At 45.7% G+C, this 22610-nt stretch overlaps 1 protein-coding gene across 1 annotated transcript in view; it reads left to right on the forward strand.

Moving 5' to 3' along the window:
• Positions 1-22610, forward strand: part of VOPP1 (VOPP1 WW domain binding protein) — a 112771-nt gene that overhangs the window by 60281 nt on the left and 29880 nt on the right. The window contains exons 3-4 of the mRNA XM_044245678.1: positions 15858-15935; positions 21725-21861. Of these exons, the coding sequence (XP_044101613.1) occupies positions 15858-15935; positions 21725-21861 (215 nt within the window). The remainder of the gene's footprint in view (positions 1-15857; positions 15936-21724; positions 21862-22610) is intronic.

A 22610-nucleotide genomic window follows, 5' to 3' on the forward strand; every position in this document is an offset into this window, starting at 1 on the left:
GCCCTGCGTGCCCCTTTACCAGACCCTTGCTGTTCTGCCACGACGGAGCAGCTGAGCATAGCCTTTGCTTAGCCGCTTGGGAGAGAAGGTGTCTGGTCTAGTCTAGGGACAGATATGCTAAGGGAGAATTTTTCTTCTTTCTCTCTTTCTGTTGTTGGCCTTATCAAGGAAGATTTTTGGTGTAAGGTAGAGGCATTTCCTTGTCCTCAGAACAGGAAGAAATATTTCCCTGGTTATCCACCCTTAAGATCTTAATGTTTGTGCTCTTCCCTTCTCCCCCCAAGTTCATATGTTGAATCCTAACCCCCAAACTTGATGGCCTTTGGAAAGTGGTTAGGTCATGGGGACTGAGCTCTTGTAAATATTTTTATAAAAGAGGCTCTAAAGAGATCCCTTGTTCTTCCCACCATGCAAGGGAGGACAAGAACGTACCATCTGTGAACCAGAAAGAGGCCCCCCGCTCAGAGAACTTGATCATGATAATTGATCTTGGACTTCCCAGCCTCCAAAACTGTGAGAAACAAACTTATGTTGTTTATTAGCCACCCAGTCAGTAGTATTTTGTTATAGCAACCCAAATGAACGAAGACAACCCGAAAATGTCATGTTTCTGTATATATTGTACAACTCAATTTTTGAGTGTCCGTATTGTACCGGTCTTCTAAATTGGTGTACAAAGCAACCTCAATATTTTCCATAATACAGAGTATTCCCGGGGTGGAGGATGTACCATAATTCACACATTTCCTTGTGATCATTGTACTTTCAGGTAGTGTCGGTCCATCCTGTTTTGTTTTTACCATTAAGGTCCAAATTTCATTCCTAATTTTCTAAAATTTAAAGCAGTACTCATAAATAAGTTCTTTATTGAAGTAGAGTTGACACACAGTGTTAGATTAGTTTTATGTCTACAGAATAGTGGTTTGACGACTGTGTTAACTGCTGTGCTCACCACAAGTGTAACGTGGTTCTCCCATCTGTCACCATACAGTGCCATTCCAGGCCACTGACTGTAGCCCCATGCTGTGCCTGTCGTCCTTGTGACTTATTCATTGTTTAACTGCAATCCCATCCCCTCTACCCAGTTTTCCCATCCCAAATCCCTCTCCCCTCTCGAAACCATCAGTTTGTTCTCGGTATTTATGGGTCTGATTCTGCTTCTTGTTTTTGTGTTTGTTCGTTTTGTTTTTTAGATTCTACGTAAAATGAAATCATGTGGTACTCGTCTTTCTCTGACTTATTTCACTTAGCATACCTTCTAGGTCCGTCCATGCTGATGGTTCTAAATAATGCTGCAGTAAACAGAGAGGTGCATATATCTTTTCAAATTAGTGTTTTTGTTTTCTTTGGGTAAATAACCCGTAGTGGAATCACTGGATCATATGCATATGGTAATTCCAGGTTTAAGTTTTTGCGGAACCTCTGTGCTGTTTTCCACAGTGGCTGCACCACTTTACATTTCCATCAGCAGTGCATGAGGGTTCTTTTTTCTCCTGTCCTTGTCAACACTTGTTATTTCCTGTGTTTATGATTTTATCCATTCTGACAGGTGCAAGGTGATATCTCCTTGTGGTTTCGATTTGCGTTTCCCTGGCGATGAGTGATGTTGAGCATCTTTTTGTGTGTCTGTTGGCCATTTGTTTGACTTCTTGGTAAAAATATCTATTCAAGTCTTCTGCCCATTTTATAATCAGATTTTTTTTCTTTTTGTCTTTTTTTTTTTTTTTTTTTTTTTTTTTTTTTGGTGGTGTGCTATAGAAGTTCTGTATATAGTTTGGGTTTTAACCCCTTATTGGATGTATCATTTACATATAGCTTTTCCATTCAGTAAGTTGCCTTTGCATTTTGTTGATGGTTTCCCTGGCTGTACAAAAGCTTTTATTTTGGTGTAATACCAATAGTTTAGTTTTGCTTTTCTTTCCTTTGACAGGAGAAACATACCTGGAAAAATGTTGCTAAGGCTAACATCAAAGAGATTATTCCTTATGTTTTCTTACGGGAGTTTTATGCCTTCAGATCTCACACTTAGGTCTTTAATCCATTTTGAGTTCGTTTATCAGGACGATGTAAGAAAGTGGTCCAGTTTCCTTTTGGATGTAGCTGTCCAGTTTTCTCAACACCATTCACTAAAGAAACGGTCTTTTCGCCCATGTATATCCTTGTCGCCTTGTAGATTATTTGACCATATAAGCATGGGTTTATTCCTGAGCTCTCTAGTTTGTTTCTGTGCCAATACCATACTCTTTTGATTATTGTTTGATTATTATAGCTTTGTAGTATATCTGGAAATCTGGGATTGTGATACCCCCAACTTTGTTCTTTTTTTTCTCAAGATTATTTTGGCAATTTTTTTGTGTCTCTTTCATGTCTTTGTTGGTTCCACACAAATTTTAGAATTATATATTCTAATTCTGTGAAAAATTATTGGTATTTTGATAGGGATTGCATTGAATCTATAGATTGCTTTGTGTAGTATAGACATTCACTATTAACTCTTCGAATTCATGAGCATTATATGTACTTTTCATTTTTTTGTGTTGTCTTTAATTTATTTCATCAGTGTTAAAGTTTTCAGAGTACAGGTCTTGGACTTTCTTGGTTAAGTTTATCCCTAGATATTTTATTCTTTTTGGTGCAATTGTGAATGGAACTTTTTTTCTTCATTTCTCTTTCTGCTGCTTCATTATCAGCATACAGAAATGCAACATATCTGTGTATTAATTTTGTATCCTTCAACTTTACTGAATTTATTTATTACTTCTAATAGTTTTGGGGGGGCATTAGGGTTTTCTGTATATCTACAGTTTAACTTCTTTACTTATTCCTTATCAATTTGGATGCCTTTTATTTCTTTTTCCTGTATGATTGCTGTGGGTAGGTCTTCCAGTACCATGTGAAATAAGAGTGGTGAGAGTAGACATCATTGTCTTCTTCCTGACCTTAGAGGAAAAGCTCTCGGTTTTTTACCATGGCGTATGATGTTAGCTGTGGATTTTTCATCTATGACCCTTATTATGATGAGATATGTTCCCTCTAAACCTACTTTGTTGAGAGTTTTTATCATGAACAAATCTTGAATTTTGTCAAATGCTCTTTCTACATGTATTGAGATGATCATGTGATTTTTTTCCTTCATTTTGTTAATGTGGCATGTCACATAGCTTCATTTGCAAGTGTTGTATCATCCTTGCATCCCTGGAATAAATCCCACTTGATCATGTATTGAGTGTGGTTTGCTAATATTTTGTTGAGAGTTTTACATCTGTGTTCATCAGGAATACTGGCCTGTAGTTTTCTTATTTTGCAGTGCCCTTGTCTGGTTTTGGTGTCAGGGTAATGGCTGACCTCATAGAATATATTTGGAAGCTTTCCTTCCTCTTATTTTTTTGGACTAGCCTTAGGAGAATACAGCATATCGTAGAATTTACCTGTGACTCCATCTGCTGCTGGACTTTGGTTTGTTGGAGTTTTTTGATTATTGATTCAGTTTCATTGCCAGTATTGGTCTGTTCAGATTTTCTGTTTCTTCGAAATGTCAATTTTGGAAGATTGTATGTTTCTAGGAATTTACCCTTTCTTCTAGATTGTCTACTTTGTTTGCATATGATTTTTCAATAGTAGTCTTTTATAAGTCTTGCATTTCTGTTGTGTCAGTTGTCACTTCTCTTCCATTTCTGGTCTTATTTATTTGGGTCCTCTCCCCACTTTTTTTTTCCAGGAGTCTTGCTAAAGGTTTGTCAATTTTGTTTATCTTTTCAAAGAACCAGTTTTTTTGTTTCATTGATCTTCTCTGTTCTTTTTAGTTTCTAGTTCATTTATTTATTCTCAAATCTTTATTATTTCATTCCTTCTACTGACTTTGGGCTTTGTTCTTTTTTTTCTTTCCTAGTGTCTTTAGATGTAAGATTAGATTATTTATTTGAGATTTTCCTTATTTCTTGAGGGAGGCCTGTCTCACTATAAATTCCTCTTAGAATTGCTTTCACTGCATCCTAGAGATTATGGACCATTGTATTTTCATTTTTAACTGTCTCCATGTATTTTTTATTTCCTCTTTGTTTTCTTCATCAACCCACTTGTTATTTAATACTATGCTATTTATTCTCTATGTGTTTGTGTTTTTTTTCCCATTATTTTTCCTTGTAATTGATTTCTAGTTCATACCGTTGTTGTCAGAAGAAATGCAGTATATGATTTTGGTGTTCTTCCATTTGTGGAGATTTGTTTTGTGGCCTAACATGTGAGATATCCTAGAGAATGTTCCATGTAAACAAATTTTTAAATAATTCATTTGGTAGTAAAAATGGATTTGAATAGACATAGGCTGTTCTTTTTAAAATTCCATTTAATAAGATGTGTTAAAAGATTAACTGAGGCATATTAGAATTCTTGAGAGTTTATTTGAGTAAACATCGATTCAAATTGGGCAGTCTCATAATGGAAGTAGTTAGGAGCACTGCACCAACATGTGCTGGCGGCAAGGATTTTATAGAGAAGCAAAGCAAGGAAATTATTTAATTGGCTGTGGTTTAAGTGGTTGCTTTATTTGAGAAACCCTAGCTCACTGTTTGTGAGTGGTTGTTTTTAACCTTGAGGCATTTACAGGAATTAACTCTGGCTTAGATTTTGGTTTGCTTACATAGGCTCTAATGCCACCTCAGTCTAACGGCCTCCTTGTTTGATTATTTAACAGATGTTTTGTGTATTTCAATGCAGATTCTGCTCGGCTGCATTATATAATTCATGGTATTGCCTATCTTATCATTCATGAATGCAGACGGTTCTGAGTTCTCCACATATCTGGTCCCAGGAGTTTGGAGAAGGGATTTTTGTGTGCCCCACTACTCAATGAACATCTTTTAAAATACTGTATCTTTATGTGCTAGAACTTACTTTTGTCATGGGATGATTTTGCACAAATAGAATCGTGTTAGCAAAGTTTATGCTTATTTTATATTTTAATAAACACTGTGGGACTAACCTCCCGTATGTTGCCATGATATAGTCAGCCAAGAGTATAGGAGACACCTGTTTCCAACCATCCTCACCAGCACTGGGTGCAATGTTGTAATCAGAGTACCCTTTGTACTCTGAGTTCGTGTTACTTACTGTGCTATTCCATTTGAGGGAGTCTCCTTTCTACTGCATTGTCACTTTCGCATAAGGCAAAACACTTACAGTGTGCCAGGAACCATGATAGTCACCTGGGCAGTACCTAAAGGAATGAGATAGGATTGCTCTCAAGTTCAAGGTCGAGCGTGAAGGACAGATGCTATTAGTAGCGAACAGTAATGCTGCATGTGATAGAGCTGTATAAATGGAGATCCAGCAAAGGGGGGATCACAGTGTGTGGGGGAGAATGAAGGGAAGGCATTAGCGAAGACTTCACAGGACTGACCTTTGAAGGGTGAGGAGCAATTTCAGAGGCTCTAGTGAAGGTGTAAGACATGGAAGTAGGAAGATGCATCAGATATTTGGGGAACTGCAAGCCTAGGGTTTAGGGTGCCTGGCAAGTATCGGGAGGTAAGATGGGTAAAGAAGGTGAGGCTCGGGGCGCCTGGGTGGCTCAGTGGATTAAAGCCTCTGTCTTAGGCTCAGGTCATGATCTCAGGGTCCTGGGATCAAGTCCCGCATCAGGCTCTCTGCTCAGTGCGGAGCCTGCTTTCCCCTCTCTCGCTCTGCCTGCCTTTCTGCCTACTTGTGATGTCTATCAAATAAGTAAATAAAATCTTTAAAAAAAAAAAAGAAGGTGAGGCTCATTGAGAAGGGTCTGAGTGGTTGAGACTTCCTTCCGCATGGTGCATCCATTGGCCTTCCAGAAAGCTGGCAGGACAGTTCAGGGGCGAGAGGTAGAGACTAAAGTGAGGAGTTTGTTGCTGCAGTTGGGGCAAAATATGGAAGGTCTGACTCCGTGAAGAAGGAGCGAAAGAACACAGTGGTGGACTTACATAATATTTCCCAGAAGATGTGGGGAAAAGGGACCCCATTACTCAAGAGATTTCTAGTTGGGCAGACCGTGAGAGAGACCATGAAGAGAGCAGGTTTAGGGAGGAATTTAGAAGAGGATGTCAGCTCTGTGCATGTTGAGTTCGAAGTTCTTGCAGAACATCCTGGAAGCGTGGGCAGTGGAAGCTTTGTTTTTGCAGCTCAGGAGGAAGTCCGGAGATGGAGTAGAGAGTTAAGAGCTCTGAGCGTGTGAATAACAGTTAGCCAGCTCAAGTGAAAGTAAAGAGGAGAAAAGAAGCCAGGTGTCAGCACGACTCTCACTTTCCTGCTTTCTGAGCTAATGGGTACTAGAATCTGTCTGTTTTCAAGATTTTATTGGCAAATGGTATCATTTCATTTTTATTTTCCATGCCTGTGTTTCAATAAGATGAAAATTATTATCAGATTTAAATTCTGTAAGATCATAGAGAACTTCTGTTTTTCATTTTCTATATTAACTCATTATTCTGGCCGGAATTTTAGTTTCTCGATCTGAGAGCTAATCCAGTGGTACAGGGAAAAACCTTTGTTTTTCAGGGTAGACTTGAATAGATCTGATTTTAAGTGATGAGCAATTTGCTGAGAGGAGAAATTTCTGTCCCAGAAACTCAAGGTTAGGGTCTCCAAACTTGGGAGTCAGCACAGGTCAGAAGTAGCTAAAGCGTCTTGGTCCATTATACCTCATCATCTCAGCTCAACTCTGGGTGCACCTGCTCTGAGGCGGCAGTGATTCAAGGGCTGGAGGGCCAGGGAAGGAGTCCTTTGTAACGCATTTAATCTGTTAATTTTAGAACTTATGGTAAGCATGGATAGGATTTTCTCCCAAAGTAAAAGTAAAGGTAAAAATTCCCTAGGTAAATCCCAATGCCACCTTAAGTATAACCAGTTCTAACTTTTCTAAGTTTGTGGTGTTTTCTGTCTGCTTAGGAAGCAAGCTGAGATTTTAAAAGGGCAGATGGCAAAATGGAGGCTTCAGGAGAATCATCTAGAAGAGATTTTTAAAGGAATATTTTGTGATCTTTTACAACTAATTAGGGTTTGCCCCTCTAATGTCCTGTGAGGTTGGGCTAATTTGTTCAAAGAGACCATAAGACTGGGAGATGTGTGACTTGACAGTGGGCCTGAGGTTCATGGGGACGTTTAATAGCCTCTCACACAATAGCTCAACAATGGGACAGGGAATTCTCATCTAAATAAACAGGCCAGTTAGGAGGGTTCGTAACTGGTACAGGAACTGTACTTATAAAAGTATGATTAATAAAATACCAACATGGAAGGAAAGTCTCCTTTGGAGTTCACCACTTGCTCCATCCCCCGTACGTTATCACTGATTCCAGTGATAGCGTGGAAGGTCCGCTGCAGCAGTCATACTCACAGGGGGTAGGGAGAGGTGGTCTTGGATCCTTTCTTTCTTCTTTCCTTTCTAAATGCGTATGTAATTCCAATACTGCCTTTTTTTTTTTTTTTTGAACATTTTATTTATTCGACAGAGAGAGGCACAGCAAGAGAGCACAAGCAGGGGGAGTAGATAGGAAGAAGCAGGCTCCCCACTAAGCAGGGAGCCCGATGCAGGGCTCCATCCCAGGACCTTGGGATCGTGAACTAAGGCAAATGCTTAACGATTGAGCCACCCAGGCGCCCCATAAAACTGCTCTCTCTCTGTCCAGGCAGTGAGCTGATCTGATTGGCCAGCGTCTGGGGTTGGTGCTGCGCCTGCGCGGGGCTCGTGCTTCCGCGTGGTGCTCCGCTTTAGCGCACACCCCCGCCCACCCCCTACCATTCGGTGCAGCTTGGCCACGAATCACTTACTTAGCAGCGTAGGTTTCTTTTTTTCTCTTTGATTTTCATCTTCCGGGTAGCCCGTTGGACTTTGGGAAGACCTCTGTTCTAGATTTCAGCACTGAGGTGTGGAAAGGGTCCGCTTCATGCTCAGGCCCAAGCCGCCGCCTCCACCCGACCTTGCTGTGGCGTTACCAGACGCAGCGCGTCACGTTGTCTGCTGCCCGGTGGTGCCGATGGGAGGAGCCCAGGGGGCTGGGTATGTCCGTCGTTCCTGGGTCCCAAGAAGACTTGATTCGGAGTCTTCATTTAAATGACGGAAAACTGGAAGGACTCGTGAATGCTTGGAGCGACGAATGAGGTTCCAGAAGCTCCCGACTGGCTGGAATGCTGGGCCGGGTTTCAGGCGTTGAACTGTAGATCACTCTTAGATCTGCATTTAGGCCGCGTAGCCTGCAGCGCAGGGTGGGAAGACACAGCTTCCGGACTGAGAAAAGTCTGGCCGCTTTAGCTGATGGGTCGTTCTCTGTCCGCTGTGTTCCGTGGTTGCCAAAAACGTTAGCACCGTCTGAGGCTGCAGGGAGTATAAATGCGAGAGGGAACGGACGTTCTTCCAGAGGGTGGGGAACGGAGACTGTCTGAAAACTGTACTGAATACTTCTGGGGCGGACAGAAGACTCTGGAAACCACGGGGATTCTTTCAGACACTGACAGGGCTACTCATTCTGTGAGGGCGCGGGAAGCGGGATAGGCCCAGTGAGGGCCGGTCGTGGATTCCGAATGAGGAGGAATGTCCTGTCCCCGTGGAAGGCTGGTACCCAGGAGATCCTACCGGAGGGAGCGGACAGCTCTGTGTGAGGAAGTGGGAGTCCATCACGGGCTGTGGTCAGAGGCCACCGTCCTCAGTGCGACTAAGGCACAGAGCTCTTCAAGCTCTTATAAGGAGGTGGGCCAAGGAGATACCCTAGGGGCATCAGGCTGGAGGATCCGGCTGACCTCTGCTCTGTGCCCCCAGAGTTTTACTTACCTCTTGGAGTTCTCTCCAAACCTTGTGGGGCTGCGTTTAGTTTTTCCAAGGAGTCCGGTTTCTTGCAGGTTATTGGGGGTCTCTGATGATGCTGAGTGTATTTCCTGATTCTGACTTGGTAAGTCGTCTTCGCGCATCTGCCATGTGCTTTGCTCTGTGGGAGCAAAGAGAGGGTGATAAAAGCAGTAAGAAACAAGTCTAGATATCAAGATACATAAAGTATGTAATTTGGGAGACCAGACCACCTGTCAGACTAAGAAACTTGGGATCGAGCAAGGAAAATATGTTGTACTGACAGAACTTAGAGGGAAGGGAATGGTTTGCTGAGACTTAATCCAGCAGGTAATGGAATAGATTGGAATTTTAAGTGACATGAGGTTGATGGGAAGTTACTTAAAACTCTATAAAGGTGTTTTTTTTAAAATTTATTTGACACACAGAGATCACAAGTAGGCAGAGAGGCAGGCAGAGAGAGAGAGAGGAGGAAGCAGGCTCTCTGCTGAGCAGAGAGCCCAATACGGGGCTCAATCCCAGGACTCTCAGATCATGACCTGAGCCAAAGGTAGAGGCTTTAGCCCACTGAGCCACTCAGATGCCCTAAGTTACTTAAAACTCTAAAGTTATCATTTGTTAACCATGCCGTGTTCTCTATTGAACACTAAAAAAAATTGACAGACCCCACAAACTCCAGCTATAGACCTCCACTTGGAATACTTAACTCATATTTTAGTTGTTCTGCCAGGTGCCGAAATGATCTTCCATGAATCAGTTTAAATGTCAATGACCATTTTACGCCACATGAAAGAGTTAATGTATCGACATCTGGTCATTTTTCTTTACTACAAAGATTCCGTGACTTCATTAACATGGGGCGTTCCCTGCTCCGTGAGATTCTGCTCTTGAGACTCAGACTCAACAGCTAAGGAAATGCGTGTCCAGCGGCCAGACCCCCTTCCCTCCTGGACGATGCCAGGGTGTGATGTGTGCTGACTTCTCAGACTCCTGAGACTCCCGAGGGCTCCATCCTGTTACAGTCACATTTAATCACTGTTGTGACACATTTCTAAGTCCAGTCTTAGGCTTCCTTTTACATTCTGTATCCTCAGGATCTCAGCTCCTATCACTGGACAGGAGAGCTGAGCAGTCTCATTCTCTCTCTGTAACGTGCTTACTTACAAACTCACACCCCCTCTCTGACCTCCTCAGAAATTATGTGTGGATCCTAGGATACAGTGGAGGGGACCTGGCTCACAGGAAGCACTTCCAGCGACCCGGTGCTGCCGAAGTACATGCTGTTTTCGCATCTTTGAAGCAGTTGTGTGTGTTTTGGTGTTCTGGACTTACAATTAGTTATGTTGAGGGGTGGATGTTCTTAAGCAATGTTTGTTCATTTCTACTGCGAGTCTGAAAGGTGACACACAGGGTAGAACAAGAAGGAAAATTCCATCTGCTGTCTCCACCCTGATTTATTCTGCATCCTGCGCTGCAAAGGTAGTGGGCCTCGTTAGTCTTCAGCAGTCTTTGGGAACATCAGTGCCATTTCGGGCTTGGGCACTAGGAGCACTGGCCCTGATGTGTCAGATGATGGCTTACTTAGTATGCTGGACCGCCTGCTAATGTTTCCCACTTTTAGTTCAGCTCAGTGTGACACTTAACTTTCCTCTTACAATCACAGCTGTTTGGAACACCAACAGGTGTGTTCTGAGGCCTCCAATTTGCCAGCAGGTTCCCTGGGAAAAAAGTAGCAGGAAGAAAGTGGGTAAAAGTGTCACCCCACGGGTAATTACATGCTCCTTCAAGAGGCTGGCACCCATCAGCATCGACACTTGGAGCCAGTCCAGGACCGCAGATGAGCCACAAGTAGGCCTGGAGTGAATGGGTCTGCCGCGAAACGAGCATAAAGCTTGCTCTGTTTTGAGAAAAGAAAGCAGATAATCAGTTGACAACAAATATTTACTGCTAGCGTTCCAAATTGGGATCCTGAAAACTAAGAGCTAGAGCACTTAGATGTTGACTCTTGCCAACAGAGAGTAATTTGAATTAGGAACTTGAAGTCCTTACACTTCCATCTTGATTCTCAGGCCGAGGGGAGTGTGTGTGTGTGTTTAGGGTTTGAGACAAGAGGCTTATAGAAGTTCATGTCTTATGTGTTTTTTTCTAACCTGGGAAATAGGATGCTGAAGGCGCTTAGGGTTCAAAGTACCAAATGCTTGCTTGTAAGTATAGCTGGGAAGGGGAAGCATTTTTATCCAATTCAGCTCCTGGAAGATGATCCATTCATCAGATGTTTATCCCTTTACCTGCTTTCCTTTTTTATACCAAGTTTACGTTTACCAGAATTGGATGGACTCCCTGAGTACGGCTTCAGCTCTGAACCGTTCCTCGAGGCAGCTCTAGTTAGAGTTAGGGGCAGAGCCCAGAGGGAGGGACATGGGAAACATTGTGGTGGCAAAGGCAGTGGAGCAATGGAGAGATTAACAGTCTCATTCCTCCTACGCTGCAAGTATGTGCCATCTCTGTTCTCTACCTCCCACAGCCACCTCCTGCCCCCCTTCAGGGGGTGCTCGTAAGTAGGCACGTGGGCGGGGGCGTCCCTACTTGAGAGGGCTTTCATGAGAGTTGCATCTTCTAGAATTTGATCACCGCATCTTTCAGTAGAATTGGTATAAAAACGCAACAGCCATTTGACCAGTGTGGCACCCAGGCAGAAGTCACGGGGGACCTGAAACAGACCTTAGCCCAGCACCATTGACAGCAGGAAGTAAGCTTCTGGTTGGACCTGAACACTGCCCTCAGCCTCCTAGGAGGATGAAAGAAGCTCATTTAGACACAACAGAAACCTGAGCTTGTCCACTCTTGGGGCTTACACAACAGAAGCTTTGAAGAAATACCCTTTTCTTGTGTTGCGACCAAGTACACACATATCTGTATGGTGTATATGTGAGTGAAGGAGAAGTTTCACAGAACAGTTCTTACATGTGACGCCCTCCGATTTTTTAAAATCAATCTTTACCTTTATAAAACAGATATCACAACTTATGTGATTTCATGACCCACTAGTGGGTCACAGTAGTTGAAAAACATGGTTCTGATGTATAATATTGTATAATATTGTGGGAGCGTTGGTAGTCCTTTCCAAGTGAACATCATACTTTTACCTGATATCATATCTTACTGTATTATTTCTATCTTTTATGATTAAGTGAGTAATTGTAGAGAGTTATTGACATAGGGTGGTATAGGCATTTTGGGGAATCTTTGTGGTGAATATACAGTTCCAAATTAAAGCTAGAACCCCCACAGGCATTATTGAAAAGTGGTTGCTGAGTTTCTGTCTGTAAGCTCTGTCCCCAGGACCTGCTGCCATTTGCCTGAGGCTTCAGTGCTTGGCTCACATTGTCTCAGTTTCCGTGGTCTTGCTGAATATCCTTCCTCTCCCTCCCGCTTCCTCAGGGCTGAATTTGCCCTCTGGGATTGGCTCACCACAGTAAACTTCACCTTCACTTTCTACATTTTCTCAGCCTCTTTTGCTAGTTCTCAGGCATCCTTCACTGCCCTGCTTCTCTTTGTCCCTTCCAGTTGGTTCATTCACAGGAGCTAAGTGGTCATGAAATCGGTATCACTGAGTATAGTTACCACACACCATTGCTGGGATGGCTTGGTCCATAGCAGCTTGTAGAGGAGGCAAACCAAGTGGGGACAAAGAAGTCACCCTTTGGTAATGGAACTCTCAGTATTACTCAAGAGGAAGTGTCTGTGCCAACACTTTCTCGAAATGCCGGCCAGGTCCATTCTTAGCTTTAGCAGATTGTGCCCTGGACTGAAAGGAGGCATAATATCCCGGATGCTTTGTTTCCTGAGCTTCTTTCAAAGCTGAAGCTAATAACACTTCCCTTGTGTGTGGGTGTTCTGCGTGCTCAATGAGAGAGTGGTAAAGCTGGTAAAGCCAGACAGAAGCCCCTGCCACGGAGGAGCTTTCCTTCTAGGAGAAAAAGACAATGGTAAAGACACCTGCCCTAGTGTCTAGGATGTAAGAAGTGCTCCTTACCTGTAACCTTTGTTCTAATTTGGATTCGTGTTCTATTGCTTCATAATAAATTACTGCAAAGTTAGCAGACTGAAACTATGTACATTTATTATAATTCCTGTAGATCATAAGTCTGGGCACAGCAGCCACTAGTGGGTCCTTTGCTCTGGTTCTCACAAAGCTGAAGTCAGGAGTTGGCCGGGCTGTGTCCTCATCTGTGGCTCGGGGTTCTCCTGCAAGTTCGTGCAGGTTGTTGGCAGAATTCTGCTCCTGTGATTGGCAGGCTGAAGTCCCAGTTCCCTTGCTGGCCGGTTGGTGGTTGCACCCGGCTCCTGGAGACCACCCCCCATCTCCAGCACGTGGCGTCTTACCACACAGCAGCTACTTTTTAAGGCCAGCGGGAGAGTCTTAGATTTCATACCACCTTGTGGTATGTGTGCATGCGTGACACACACACACACACACACACACACGCACGGACACACATACTGGTTACCCAAGACCATTGAGATTCTTGAGGAGGAGGGCACCAAGGAGTTGCTGGGGATAGTGCTGTGCATCAGGTGGGCAGAGTGTGTTGCTTGAGTGGTACTGGGTCCTTGCTGGTCCAGCCCTGGCCTGGATCCCCTGCCCACCCCCCCGCAGCCTCCTGAACCAGGCATTTCATTTCCTCTCGTGTTCTGTGCTTGACTGTTCTTTTCCACGTGCAGCCCCAGTGTCTGTGTGGCTAGGACTGGACCAGCACTCCTCCACCAGCACTGAGGGCTCGTGCCAGCCCAGGTCGTTGCCAGGCTGGATTCCTGCGTGGTGTCCGCTCAGGTGTCCCCTTCTCAGTGAGTCATCCTGGAACACCCTGTTGGAATTTGTCTTACCTGCACCCCCTCTCCCTTGCTTTCAGCCTGCTAGCTGCTACTTTATTTTTCACCAAAGTAGAACTTGCTGCCATTTAACACAGTTCGTATTTTTCTTCTTGCTTGTTTGTCTTTCTCTCCTAGAAAGGAATCTCCTCCATGGCAGGGACTTCTGTCTGGCTTCTCATTGTTCCACCCACCAGGGTCCAGCACAGAAACACATTTCTAGTAGCACCTTGGTGGCTTTTTGATGGATGCATAGGTTGTAAGAACCAGCAGCGTTTTTTAAATTGTTTAATTCAAGTATAATTCATATATAGTGTTATATTAGTTCCACATGTGCAATATGGTGATTCAACAATTCTGCACATTATCAGTGCTCATCGTGATAAGTGTACTTGAAATCTCCATCAACCGTCCCCCTTCCCTTTGCCTGCCTCCCCTCTGATGACCACCAGTTTGTTCTCCATAGTTCAGAGTCTGTTTTTCGTTTGTCTCTTTTTTTCTTTGTTCAACCAGCAGCATTATTTAAGCAGACACTTCGGTGCTTTCCTATTTGTTGGTTGATTAAAGCAGGTTAAACAGATCACCTTTCTGTCACCAACTTACCGGAGCATCTCGTGGCAGTCGTGACGAGTTCTACCTGGTACATACAAGTCCATGTCTGTGGGCTGTGGGAGGACTGGGTGGGAAAACATCTGTGTCCTGTCGAGAATGTGTGTGTGCATGGTTCTGGTTCTGCTGGTGGTGGTGGTTCAGCAGGAGTCACTCAGCTCAGTTGGTCCTTGAAATGATGGAGGATTTAGCAGCAGACGGGGCTGGGGAGCTAAAAAGACAGACGCAAGCTCTGGGAGCCAACTAAGGACAAATAGCACTGGAGCGCAGGCTTACTGAGTTTCACTTAACTCCTAACTCACCATCTTAACTAGTCTTCACTTATATTTCCTAGGGAGCTATTTTCTACACATTTTTCTTCATTTAACAAGTCAATTTGTACTTGACTTGCCTACAAATTCAGTGTCTAGGATCCGGAATCAAATTCCGGCATCCTTCAAAGTGCCGTGTTGCCTCCCAGCGATTTTCTTTTAAGAGAAGAAATCTGACAGGAATGTAGATCACAGCTCTGTGACCATGTAAAGCGACTAAGAAACAGCCCACCTTGCTCCTTTTCCCCCATCCACGACCACTTGGACTCATGTCACTGGGGTGAAAGTTGCTCTGTAAATTCCAAAATGCGAACCAAGGGGCTTCAGCTTTCATGGTAGTCTCTCTTTTCCACAAAAAAGCTTGGGGGGTAGAACAGTAAAGGAAGCTAACTTGACTCTTTAGAGTCCACACTGAGTCCTGAGGCCCCCCCACCTCAGGCACCGGGGAGGGGACAGCCTCAGCAAGAGCAAGAACAGCCCTGTGAGTAGATTGGAGAAGGACAATGGCTGTGGAACTTACAGCCATCATTTAAAGAGGTCCTGCCGGGGCGCCTGGGTGGCTCAGTGGGTTAGGCCTCTGCCTTCGGCTTGGGTCATGATCTCAGGGTCCTGGGATAGAGCCCCGCATCGGGCTCTCTGCTCAGCGGGGAGCCTGCTTCCTCCTCTCTCTCTCTGCCTGCCTCTCTGTCTACTTGTGATCAAGTAAATAAAATCTTTAAAAAAAAAATAAAAAAAATAAAGGGGTCCTGCCTTCCCCCCCATTTTATTGGGAAACTGCAAAAACTCCGTTACGGGAAACTGAGGCTCACAGAGGTTGAGTGACTTGTCAGACGTCCCGCAGCCATCAGGTGGCGAGACCAGGACTAACCCTCTGTGCCGTCCGACTTCATAACTCACGGGACTTGCCAGTGCGGGATGCCCCTCTCCTGCCCCTCATCATGGCGGGGGTTGGGCTCTGAGCGGGACCTACAGAGCATGAACGCAGGCCTGTGGTTGAGTTTCCTTCCAGCTGCAGAGTGGGTGGGTTTCCTGCGTGTCTTTGGTAACGCCTCACCAGAAGGTGGTCCGGCACATGGGGATGTGGAGGCAATACGGCACTTTGAACGATGTCGGTTGCGTCTGTCTCAGTACTTGTATGTCTGGGCGTCCAGACTGACAGCGGTCGGTTACGTCCTTGGCCCTGAAATCGGCCTGGATCTCATGCTGGTTCCGTTTGCCTTCCCAGCCGGACACTGAGCAGCCTCTGCCTCTCTCTCCTGCAGATGCCGCCCATACGAGGACTGCTGTGGCTCCAGGTGCTGCGTGCGGGCCCTCTCCATCCAGAGGCTCTGGTATTTTTGGTAGGTCTCAACTCTTCCTGGTCTCCAATGCTTTGCTCTCCCTCCCGCCTCCTGCCCCCCAGAGCCGTGGCCACACTCAGTATTAACCACATCACCTTCCCCTGGGGTCTCGGTTGCGGGGACAGCCTCGGTCAAGAAAACAGGTATGTTCAGACCGGCTTCATGATGAGCACTTCTGCTCCCAGTTTGCAGGAAGCTTGTTCCCATTTTCACAGGCTGTGGCTGGGAAAGAGGAGCCCATCTGTTGGAGGGTGGGTGGGCGGGATGACAGTGTTGTCCCTTCAGCAGCTCCTGGTTTCTGAGATGGAGCTGAGGGTGATTGAAAGACTGAGAATTAGCAAATCTCGCTCTGAAGTCCCTGCTGCCTTAAAGCCGTTCCCATTCACACTGGGTCAGCTGAAGCTAACTTCCGGGACGGACAGCCTGCTGCCGGCCTTCCAGCTCGGCTGAGGGAAATCGGGAGCTGTGTGAAGTCTGAAGAATTCTACCCAGAGGCAATGAGAGGGTACTGCTGACAGAGCATCCTGGAAGGCCAGAGGTGTGGTTTCCAGTAACAGCAGGAGAACACGTGCATTGCTGTCCTTGGGGCACGCCCGTCTGGGGGTATATCTGAAAATTTACTGGACACTCTAGATGAGATACTGCTTCAGATCCCAGGGACGGCAGAGCCCGGGTGGGAGAGGATTTGCGTGAAGCCAGCGGGGCATTTCCTGCACTCACCTCCTCTGTTCCCTGCGATGGGGCTACCCTCCAGGCAAACTCCCAAAGCTTCTGGATGACTTTTGGATCTGACATCACTGGCTTCCAGAGACTTTAAGGCTTCTACTGAGCATACTACAGTAGCCATTTGACATTTTTTGAGGTTTTCTCGTTCCCTTCTGACAACTTTTACTGATTTTTGATTAGGGAAAACATCTATTAGTGGGGATTCCACATGTCACGTTGTCTTTGATAGGAGGGGCTAGTCTCCTGTCACTGTCACCACCTCCTTGATGAGGCATCAGTCATTTGGGGGCTCAGCTCACCTGTCCTATCTGAGCCTACCCTGGCCTCCCTCAGGGCTGGCTTGGGCATCCCCTGTCTCGAAGTCACCACTTCTGGCAAGCTCTCCTGAACCAGGTGTAATGTTGGTGCCTAAAACTCTATTAATGAAGGTAAATGTTTTTTGCCCTAAGATTTTCTAACTGCAAGCATTTTGGGGTGCACTTTAAAGTGGAGTGGATTAGTACCACGGCAGGGACAGGAGGACCAGTGAGTGGGGGGCTTCCAGAGCTTGGCCTGGCTTCACACATACTGGCCTTCAGAGTTTTTCCTCCATGGAGCCTTGTGTAGTACTACAAGACCAGACTGCCAGGGACAAGAATCCTGAAATAGCCAGCTTGCCTAAAGCACCAAGTGTTCCTAAAAATGAAAAAAAACTTGTCAAAGTTTAGGTATTATGTGATTTTTTTTTTTTTTTAATTGAGAGTCCAGGGATGCCTGGGTGACTCAGTGGGTTAAGCCTCTGCCTTTCACTCAGTCATAATCTCAGGTTCCTGGGATTGAGTCCTGCAATGGGCTCCCTGCTCAGCGGAGAGACTCCTTCTCTCTCTCTCCCTCTGCCTGCTGTTCTGCTTACTTGGACTCTTTCTCTCTCTCTGTCAAATAAATAAATAAAAGTCTTAAAAAAAAAAACTGAGAGTCCAGGGGGCACCTGGGTGGCTCATTCAATTAAGCATCTGACTCTTGATTTTAGCTCAGGTCATGATCTCAGGGTCATGAGATGGAGCCCTGTGTTGGGCTCTGTGCTGGACGTGGAGCCTGCTTAGGATCCTCTCTCTCCCTGCCTCACATCCCCCTGCCCCTGCCCCTGTGCTCACTCTCTTGAAAAAAAAAAAAAAAAGAATTAAAAAATCGAGAGTCCAGGAAAAATATGAAGTCCTGGAAACTAGAGCATCTTCTGTTGGCTTTCCCAAGAAGCTTTACCTAAACCAGCAGTCAGGTGCCATCGAGCCCCTGGCCAGGGCCCCTTGTCAGAGTTGGGGTACATTAGTAAGATGGCATGCGGTGAGCTAGTGGGGTCCGGACAAAGAGATATCTTGTGAGTATCATCAAACAAGGAGTGACAGATGACAGATGTGGCCAAGTTATTAGTGTTGAGATTCTCACCACATGTCCTAAAGTGGGGATATAGCCAGAAAAGACCTTGAGGTGTAATTTTGAGGTGCCCCAGATGAAGTCAGAGGATGCCTGGGTTCTTCCCGCTCAATGCATTTCTTCTTGGGGTAAACATTAAGGGTCTGGTATGCACCAGGGCCCCCTGGAGAGGCACTTAGTCAGGCTCCTAAAAGAGACATGTCTAAATAGGTAATTATATGTGGTGAGTTTTATTATTTTTTTAACAGATTTATTTTTATTTTTACTTTTTTTTTGAAGGTTTTATCTATTTATTTGACAGAGAGATCACAAGTAGGCAGAGAGGCAGACAGAGGGGGGCGGAAACAGGCTTCCTGCTGAGCAGAGAGCCCGATGTGGGACTCGATCTCAGGACCCTGAGCTCATGACCTGAGCCGAAGGCAGAGGCTTAATCCACTGAGCCACCCAGGTGTCCCAGACTTTTTATTTATTAGAGAGAGAAAGAGCATGGCAGCAGGGAGCAGAGGCAGAGGGAGAAGCAGACTTCCTACTGAGCAGGGAGCCCGATGCAGGGCTCCATCCCAGGACCCCAAGATCACTACCTGAGCCAAAGGCAGATGCTTAACCAACTGAGCCCTCCAGGCACCCATGGACATGGAGAGTCTTAAACCAGTGTTTAAATCAGAGTGTATGATGCCAGAAAAATGGGGTAAAACTGACAAATCTTCTGACCAGGTCTCAGCAACAGTGTTCTGTGCAGAGGGACCAGCACACTGATGGGACAGACACATAAGAAGAGCCGATGTGGTGAGAGAGTGGCAGGAAACTCATGTGGGGCGCAGGTGTTTGGGGGAGAGGGACAGGGGATGGGAGTACAGAGCTGGACATGGAGGGAAGCAAGGGCTTCTCTCCAACCCAGGTCCCACCTTATTTTTGAAGAAGTCTGTCTACTTACCATAGGACGAAGGTTTTGGAGGAAAATGCTTTCAAACCTCCATGCCAGTTCTGAAATGTCGAGTAATCTTTAACCAAACACTGTTTGAGATCATTCGGATTAGAACAACTAGACCGAGAGCACCCTTGCTTCAGCTGGGAAGCTCACTGGGAAGGAGGAAAACCAGACAGGGTTCTGCCCATGAGCCCTGCTGCTGGGGGGGCTTCCACTCCTGCAGCGTTGTCCTGGGAGAGAACCAAGTGCTGGGGGAGGGCAGAAAGGGATTGGGAAAAACAAATGGGACTGAACAAACCAGCTTACTTTTGATGATAGAAAAGGCAGGAACTTCCTCTTTTAATCCGTGGAAAGCTCCCCAAACCTGCTCAGCAATCAGTCCTGAGTACTTCAGAGAACGGCCCTTCTAACTGTACCACTCCTTTTCCCTAACTGAGGTCCAGCTTTCTCTCTTTCCTTGTTCCTATACACCCATTTCCCTGTTCCTTATCAGTTTCTCTCTTAAAATGAGTTCTTTCAGACTAATATTTCAGGAGGAATGATGTTGATGATTGATACCGAAGCCTGCCATTGTTTCCTGCCGTGTGACTTTGTTCTGTCCCTGCCTTGTACTTGCCAGCAGTCTGAAGTAGGAGGAGCAGTACCGTTCTTATTCGGCTGAGAGAATAAGAATTGTTTGACAGTGTAAACCATGCTTCAGCTTATCTCAGGGAAGAGACCCATAGCTCAGGCATCTTGTGTATTTTCCAATCCGGGGAGCCCGATCTGTCGGGAGTGAGTGGTAGTGTTACTTGAAAAGGCAAACCCTTACATACAATCGGCCTCTCTCTCTGCTTTCTATCTCTGCTCAGATACTTACAGTTGGACCTACTGGTGAATGTAAGATTATAACTGAGTCCACCCGAGGGAAATTAGCTTTGAGAGCTGAAACCGTTCCCTCTGTGATTCCAGCACCCCAGCGCTGAGATGCCAGGCCCCGGCACGGTGGGGATTCTTGAGCTCCCCAGAAGCTCCCCAGGACGGGGGCCCACAGCCATCCTCTGGGGCCTCTTGCTTACCAGCTTCCTACCGGAGCACAGGAGCTGTTCTTTCCACCCAGAACATGCCTTCCCTCCTCTCCAGCTTGCCGCTTGCTTTCCGTCCTTCAGAACTCAGCCCAAATGTTGAAGGGAAGCACGTTTTTCTGATTGCCTCACTCTAACACATACCCTTGTTTAAAACCTCTTGTTTCGCTGACTTGTACACTTAAAAATGGGGACAGTGGTCCGTTTTACATTATGTGTATTTTACCATGTACACACGCACACCCCCCGCCCCATGACTGCACCGGCACTTTTCTTTCTTAGCACTGACCAGAGCTATAAATCACTGAATTTGTAAGTGTGCTGTTTGCTCTTCCCTCCTCTAGCAGAATTCAGGTTTAATGGGTGGGGAGGGACCTCACCTTACTCTCTCTAACGCACAAGAGCAGAGCAGCTGCTTAAAAATTGTTGAAGGTGTAATGAATTAGGAGTCAGGTCAGAAAGCCACAATTTCAGCTCTTTCCTGAATCATTTCCTGTCTGGTGCCTCTGATCTCTCTTCCTACTCCACATTCCAAGGTTGTCCAGTAACTCCTGACTGACTGACTGACTGATGGACTTGCTCTTAACATCGTATTAAGAATCTTAAATTCTTTATCGTCTGTTTTTTTCTTCAATTTCATTTCTGTGAGGTCAGGTGCCTTTAACCATGATGTAGCTGGCTCTGCTGCGTGTTCATATTTCATAGGGTGATAAGCTGCTCACATAGTGTGGGTATATTGGGTGAGGTTCTGGAAGGTTCCCTGCGTCCCATAATACTGTCAGGTAAGAGAGAGGCAAGAGTTTCTCAGCTGTGTCTGTGCAGGACAGACAGCTTGACTCTTCTCAGAATGACTTCCCCTATTTCTAGAAAGACAAGGTACAGTGCAAATAAATGTGAGGTGGGAAGCAGCTATTTATCCATTTGTCAGTTCTCAAATGCCAGCAATGTGACAGACCCTGAGAATTCTTAGATCTTAGTTGGACAAAGGTCCTGCCATTAAACCAGTCAGACTTTAAGGTCACGGTAGGAGAATGTCAGCCAGACTTAAGCGATTTCTCATCTGCAGCTTTTTTATTGACTGTATTTTCTCTGGTTCTGTAGGTTTTCTGTAATTAAGGTGTGCTTCAGGAAGGCCACCATTTAAAATTTGACTATTCATGTAATAATAGAGAGAAAACTGCTAGGAAGGACAAATGTGCTTATCCTTGTTGCTTTCCCCATGAAGAAGGGGAAGTGGGGGACACGGACAGCGAGGAGAGCTGGGTCAGCCGTGGCTTGCATTCAGACAAGATTGAGAAGCCATCTCCAGTTTTGACTGAAAGGACTGAGCTGGGGTCAGAGCCATGGACAGAAAGTGATTGATCAAGCCTTTGAAGGCAGCTAACCAGCTGTAGCATTTTGAGATGGAAAGCTCACTTAGCCTTTCCGTGTGAGCGAGCTCTGCTCAGGGGCATCCCAGGAGCCCTCCCAGGTGCCACACACTAAAGAAGGTCCTGGTGGAAACGTCAGGGGAAGGCCGGCCTGAGGAGCCAGATGCTGGGCCCCAGGGATCCCCTCACTCTCAAGTCCCTGTTCGCGGCTCCCCGAGTCCTAGGGCCCTGGAGCCTGGGCCAAGCCATGGTGGGCCGCGAGCAGCCCCTCCCCGCTGTGCTCTCGCTCAGGTTCCTGCTGATGATGGGCGTGCTCTTCTGCTGCGGAGCCGGCTTCTTTATCCGGAGACGCATGTACCCGCCGCCGCTGATCGAGGAGCCTGCATTCAACGTGTCCTACACCCGGCAGCCCCCGAACCCTGCGCCAGGTCAGCCCAGCCCTCTGTCCTTGTCTCTCCTTTTTGTTCTGTTTGTGTCCCCTGCAAGCGTCCAGAAGGGTCCCTGCTACCACGTGGGCTGAAAGCAAAAATTCAGGCCCCATGTATTCATTTCCGTTCTGCTCATCAGCCTCACTGTTGCGTCTGCGCTGATAAAGCTGCGGCATTTGTTGGATTGTACCTCTGTCACCTCGCGTTCTCACCCAAATCATGGCGCACCTTTTATGTGTACATGTGTGGTTCCTATATGCACCCTGTTGGCTGTTTTCCCTTAAAAACTATTTCATGTCTCAGTTTCTGTGTACAAACAAGAGTGTCCTTGCCATTCCTTATGCACTGGGACTAGATACTGATTTTGCCACTAAGTGGTGATTTGCTTAGATATTCTGTCATTGCTGATCATTTGTTTCTCTTGCTTGGTTGTTTATTCATTCATTCAATAATAATTTATGCAATCTACTAGTATTTGGAATGCCTCAGAATAGTGCTACTACAGAAAATAGTGCTGCTGTACCAGTTCCATTTGGCCTCATTAGGCAGCGTTACCCAAAGTGATGCCATAGAGTCCAAAAAAATTAGTGGTCTCTTCATTTTTACAAAATTGCTTTAACTATCTAAAACCCTCAGGTACTGTGGTGGGTGAACTCAAGCTTCCCTGGGGACACACGCTGGTTCCCTATTTTTGACATGATGTTTGAGATGTTTCCCTCTCCTTTGAGGGAGCCTTCTGAGGAGGAGGG

The sequence above is a fragment of the Neovison vison genome, chromosome 4, assembly GCF_020171115.1.
Source record: "Neovison vison isolate M4711 chromosome 4, ASM_NN_V1, whole genome shotgun sequence".
In the NCBI taxonomy this organism is placed as follows: Eukaryota; Metazoa; Chordata; class Mammalia; order Carnivora; family Mustelidae; genus Neogale; species Neogale vison.